We start from the raw sequence: 6,226 nt of genomic DNA, 5'->3' as shown, positions 1-6,226 counted from the left end.
ATTTTAGTCTAACTCATTGAAGAGTAAAGTGCTCAATTCACTGTAGTAACTCTGTTTAGATCAGTTCTACTCATCATTGTCAACCTGACCTTTGCTTTAAGGCAAAGGCCTTATCTCTCTCTATATATATATCTCTCTCAGAAAGTCTAGCTGTGGAAGAAATGCCGTAAACCCCTTCCAAGAAAAGTATGCCAAAAGTGTTTTTACCATTTATGAATTCAACCAGCAGCTCGTCTGGTCTTCAACCTTCCCAAATACTCGCACGTCACCCCCCTGCTTACTACCCTCCACTGGCTGCCTGTCATGGCTCGCATCAAATTCAAAACATTGGTGCTAGCCTTCCAAGCAGTTAAGGGGTCTTCCCCAGCTTATCTACAAAAAATCATCAGACCCTACACCCCTGCCAGACCTCTTCGTTCAGCCTCCACAGGCCGCTTGGCACCTCCCCCTCTCCGAACCTCCACCTCACGCTCACGACTGCTGTCTGTTCTGGCTCCACGGTGGTGGAACAAACTCCCCGTTGAGGTCAGAACTGTAGAATCTCTCCCCACCTTCAAACGCAAGCTGAAGACACACCTCTTCAAGCAGCACCTCTCCCCATCCCTCCCTACCTCCCTGTGAACCTTAATTGTTGTCTCTGTGACTTGCTTTGTGTATCGGTATTTTTTAGTTGGCTAGGTAAGCAGTGTTTTGATAGTTAACTTTGGTCACTTTTGCTCTGTTTGTTTGTTTCTTGTTTAAAAAAAAAAAGAAAAAAAGAAAAAAAAAAATTGGCCCTCGTCCTTATCTTTGTTGTACAGGTAGCAGTTCAAATTGTACTTCCCTCTAGGGTCTTTCAGCGAACCTATCCCTGGTTATGGATATGCACTTTGTTGTACGTCGCTCTGGATAAGAGCGTCTGCCAAATGCCAATAATGTAATGTAAATGTAAAATGTAATTTATACATCAGTGTGCAGTCCAGTACGAAATCATGGAAATATATGTCTTTGTCCCAAACATCACTCACTGTTTACATTATATGTGTTGTTGTATAGCAAAGCATTCAGAAAGCACAAAGCATCTACAGTATTTAACACACAAAGCATATGTAGCCTGAAATATGTATAATAAGCTGTAAATGAATCCAAGGAGTGCACTTGTTTCATTTGCCTCCCATGCCGAACACAAAGTCCTGTATGTTCCCAGGCTACAGTGCTAGTCTGAACTAGTTTCTCTGTGTTAGCCAGTGCTACAAATACTTTAGATTTTGCGTTACTTACCAGGAAACTCAGTTCACCTACAACATTTTTCCGCAAAAGAAGAAGGCAAAATGTGAATCTTATCCATTTACTGAAGCTCCAAACTGGGAGCTTCCTGGAGAAGGACACGCTCAGTTCACTGTATTCACTTTGTAAGATCAGTTCTACCTATGATCAACCTGACCTTTGGTATATATGAGGCAATTAAATCTGATTAAGGTTAAGGTACATGTTAATGATTATCTCTCAGGTAGCCTAACTGTGGAAAAATTGAATTTTTGAAAGAGATTACATTACAATACATTCCATTACATACAGTACATAACATTACATTACATTTAAACTGTGAGTTTAAAGCAAGCTCTGGATGATTCCTGCCATGTCATAAAACACACCGCATCAATAAGGAAATATTTAAAGGGGGGATTAACTGATTACCCAGATCAACTCCTAGTTCTGTTTTTGAATAAATGCATCCATCAATGTACCAAACCACACATTGAAAAGCAAGGAATATATGTCCTTTTTTACCTCTCACTTGAAACATGCACTCCTATAAAAGACACTGATCTTAAATGTCTGTGACACACAGTATATTCACTGTGCTTGTAGGTGGTACATGTGACACAGTATATTCACTGTGCTTGTAGGTGGTACATTTGCTTCTTGTGAGGAGTTGAGGAGGGAGGTGAGGTAGACCAGACCACATCCATACAATCCTGACAGACTTGAAATGTGTGTTATTATAGTTATTTACATGACTTTGAATAGATATTTGGTGCATGTGTAGGGGATACACGGTGTATCATACATCCCTTTGTGATAATCTCAAAACTTTCAGCGCGCTACATTTAGGCTGTAATGAAAAGTCTGGCACAACTTACACAATTTACACAAACCTTTTTCTAACATCACAGAAAGGAAGTAAAACCAGTCTGAAGTTATTTAAAATTCCTTAATCTGGATCTTAATCTAAATTGATCTTAATTTGTTTTATTGAGATGAGATAACCATGGAGCATGTACAGTTGGATGAAACAGCCACTGCAGCCATGATATCCAGAAAACCCAAGAAATTCCATCTGAAATGCAATTTGTGATCATTTGTCATCTCTTGGTGGCCTAATATCAGTACCGCTAGCTAGTTAGTGAAACGGACAGCAAACCATTCGGCAATAAATATATATAGAGAAGTAGATAAACATGACATAGGTATATATATTTAAGTTAGCTCCCTTGCAAGCAAAATAAGAAATATCTAGCTAGCGAGACAGCCAGACGGTAGATCGCTCGCTAAATAGGAAGATAAGCCATAGCCATAGCGTGTAATTCCTAGGGATCTTTCTATCTAGCTAGCCAGATGTAGCCTATATTGTAGTTCAATGTATATAAATAATCGAGATATTACATATGAAGCACTACATATTCACAAAAGCATCGCTAGCTTGCCGATGCAGAACCTATTACACACAGCAGTAAACAAATATGATTGACGTCATTGCAGAGACGGAACCGGAAACACGACACCGGAGGGGATAAGTTTTGAAAGGGGGATATAATTTGTGTGACAGCGCCATAAACTTAGAGTATTCTTGAGACCACAAAAAAAAACATCCGATTTTTCAAATTAAATGGATTTAACTTCAAATCCCATGATGACCCAATGACCAAAGGTTATATACAGTACCAAGATAAACTAGTTCTGCGTAAGTGGAAGTGATTCCTTCATTTGAATCTTCAACGAAACGAAATAGTTGTTACTAACCGGAACTCCTATATGGTATCCAGGAACCGCGGTAAAGAGGCAAGTCTTGTTTGCATTATAGTATCTCTGATTTGACGTTCTTTGTCATCGTAACAGGAAGTTTACATGTTTCCGTGCTGATGGATTTTGACTGCGAGTTCCAGATAAGGTATGAAAGATAAAATTTAAAATAGCTAGCAATGTGGAAAACTAGGCTACTACATTATAACAAGCAGACAATATCTTAGTGTCTTAGTAAACATCGTATTATACATGATTTCAGTAAGCAAACCACGGAATGTTTAGTTAGCTGGTAGCCTAGTTCAGCTGTCACTACTATAGGTAGCTTGGGTACATATTTTTAACTCGATGGCATTTTATTTTTAACTATAGTTTATGAAAGCTAACATTCGATAGCTAGCTAGCTAACCATGGCGTAATAACTCTTCATTGTACGGACATGCCAAATATCTTACTTGCTAACGTAAATATTTTAACGTCAAGAGATTTCCAAGTCGCCGGGCATCTATTTAGCTGGAGTTGTTTTAGCTAGCTATAACGTATGGCTGTCCAATTTAGTCTTTTAGCTCTCTGGATCATTCTGACAAAATAAAGTGTTTTGTTGGCCGCTTTCTAAATACTCAAAAAACACGTTTTCCCGTTAGTTGCCAATTATCAGTCGTAATTGAGCTTGGTTGATAAAGTTACATGCTATTATGACTGTTCTCAGCAGATAAATTGCAGACGAACTAACTTTAACCTGCTGTAAAATCCAGCTATGCCATTTTGACCAGCTTGAAAATTGAGCTGGTCAACCAGCATGACCAAGCTGGTCTTGCTGGGTTTGAGCTGGTCAACCAGCTGGTGCTGGTAGCTTGTCTGAGCGACCAGTTACCAACTGTTTGAAAACATAGCTTGAGGTAGTCAAACTGTCAAGCTGGGAACTGATCTGAACTGGTCAACCAGCTGCAAGCTATTTTCAAAACCTAGCTTGAACTGTTTAAAAATCAGGCTCAGAAAAAATTATTTGAGCCTTTTCATAACCAATTGAACTAGCGCAATTTAAACAATCAATTCCGTTGCGATTTTTTCTGATAACCAAGTAGCTTTGTGGAATTTGTCTTGTTTTTAGTGGTTGTCAGTCCTATGTCGCTGTTCCAGGAATGACTTGTACGATAGAAAAGGTTTTGGCCGATGCCAAGTCACTGGTTGAGAGACTGCGGGACCACGATAATGCGGCAGAGGTGCTGATCGAACAGACCACCTTCCTGAGCAAGCGGGTGGAAGCTATGAAACAGGTCGGTGAAAAGTGGCTGTCCGTCATTAAATATGAAATTTCGCATGTTGTTCTGGCCAAAGGCAACCCTGAACACCATAATGAATTGGACAGTGGCACATTTTTTGGTTATTTTGGTTCTGTACTCTAGCACTTTGAGTTTGAAAGGATACAATGGCAGTGGGGCTGAAGCGCAGATTATCAGATTTTATTTGAGGGTATTTTCATCCCCATTTTAAGGTACTACAAGTACTTGTTGAATTGGCTTGTTGGGGTGTGACAACCTGAGGAAGACAGCAGTGTCGATGCAAATTAAACTGGCCGTCATAAGAAATGAAAATCAAATAATCAGGAACATTGCAAAAACGCTGGGCATGCCCAAGTTCCTTATTAACAGGAAAAAAAACTACCGAAAGACCTGGTAGACTCAGGACCAGAGAAAACTCCATGATGAAGAAAACCCCCCCTGACAACAGCCAAACAGATCAAGAACACTCCCCTGAATGCAGGTGTAGATGTCTACCATAGGTAGAACACTACACCAGCAGGACTACAGAGGGTACACTAAGGGATGCAAACCACTCACAAGCCTGAAGAACAGAAAGGCAAGATTACAGTTTGCTAAAAAAGCACCCCCAAGAGTTCTGGAACAAAGTCTTGTGGACAGATGAGACAGAGATTAACAAGTAGCAGAGTGATGGAAAGAAAAAAAAGGAAATACACATGATCCAAAGCGTACCACCTCATCCGTGAAACATGGTGGAGGGGGTGTTATGGCTTCGGCCAGTATGGCTGCCAGCGGTACAGGCTCACTTATCTTAATCTATGACGTGACTGCAGACATTACATTACACTACATTACATTACATTACATTACTGGCATTTGGCAGACGCTCTTATCCAGAGCGATGTACAGTTGATTAGACAAAGCAGGAGACAATCCTCCCCTGGAGCAATGCAGGGTCAAGGGCCTTGCTCAAGGGCCCAACGACTGTGCGGTTCTTATTGTGGCTACACCGGGATTAGAACCACCGACCTTACGTGTCCCAGTCATTTACCTTAACCACTACACTACAGGACGCCCCCCAGACAGAAGTACAAGAGTGAATTCTGAAGTTTACAGAAATATTTATATGCTCAGATAATACGAAACGTATTGAACAGCACTTCATCCTGCAACAAGACAATGACCAGAAAAATCTGCCCGACTGCCCGAGTTAATCACTGGATCTCAATCCAACTGAACATGCATTTTACATGCTGAAGTGGGGACTGAAGGCAGTACTAAGCATTTCATAATTCAGACGCACCGTTTGGGCTGAGGCTCTTAATAATTGTCTGAACTGTGCAATGAAGCACAAAAAGTATCCAAGAAGCCAGAGGAAACTAGTGAACACATCACAATTTTTTGTTGTCATTGAGCAGGGGTTAGGGGAGTATAATTTCAGGTGTTTTCAGGTTTACATCCCTTGCACACCGTTAGTCTTTAGTGTTTTTCTGAATGTTCCCACTCTGTTTGCTTGCGAGTCCTGGCCTAAACCTGCTGTTGTCCGGGCGATAATCTGAGCCCAGTTAATGTTCTTCCTGGTGTCCTGCAGTACCAGGAGGAGATCCAGGAGCTGAACCGGGCCGCCCGGCACCGGCCCAGGTCCACCCTGGTGATGGGCATCCAGCAGGAAAACCGGCAGATCCGGGAGCTGCAGCAGGAGAACACAGGTGCGCGGGCCGGAATGCTGAAGGGAATTCTGAGAATCCTGTAACAACGCCCCACCACCCACCAGGGCAGGAAACCTCTCCACTGGCCACGGTGCAGCCAAAACCCACCAGCCAGTTTCACCGTTTTACCTGACAGATAGGTATTCAGAAAATAGAGCAGGACCTCCGAGTGACGGGTGGTTACCTGCCATAGTTGGTGGTAGAGGAGACAAACTTACCAGCCTCAGGTAAAATTTACCAGCATCCGACTGC

At 41.7% G+C, this 6,226-nt stretch overlaps 1 protein-coding gene across 2 annotated transcripts in view; it reads left to right on the top strand.

The window, feature by feature from the left end:
- The first annotated feature begins 2,892 nt into the window (after positions 1 to 2,892).
- Positions 2,893 to 6,226, top strand: part of fgfr1op2 (FGFR1 oncogene partner 2) — a 7,795-nt gene continuing 4,461 nt past the window's right edge. The window contains exons 1-4 of one of the 2 annotated variants that reach the window (XM_061253311.1): positions 2,893 to 2,944; positions 3,100 to 3,151; positions 4,115 to 4,280; positions 5,857 to 5,974. In XM_061253311.1, coding sequence (XP_061109295.1) covers positions 2,902 to 2,944; positions 3,100 to 3,151; positions 4,115 to 4,280; positions 5,857 to 5,974 — 379 coding nt within the window. In that variant the 5' untranslated portion in view covers positions 2,893 to 2,901. The remainder of the gene's footprint in view (positions 2,945 to 3,099; positions 3,152 to 4,114; positions 4,281 to 5,856; positions 5,975 to 6,226) is intronic. The other variant, XM_061253312.1, reaches the window with a different exon arrangement.

Source organism: Conger conger, chromosome 8, assembly GCF_963514075.1.
Source record: "Conger conger chromosome 8, fConCon1.1, whole genome shotgun sequence".
NCBI classification, from domain to species: domain Eukaryota; kingdom Metazoa; phylum Chordata; class Actinopteri; order Anguilliformes; family Congridae; genus Conger; species Conger conger.
The sequence above is the reverse complement of the archived record's forward strand: the minus strand, read 5'-3'. Positions and strand labels throughout refer to the sequence as shown.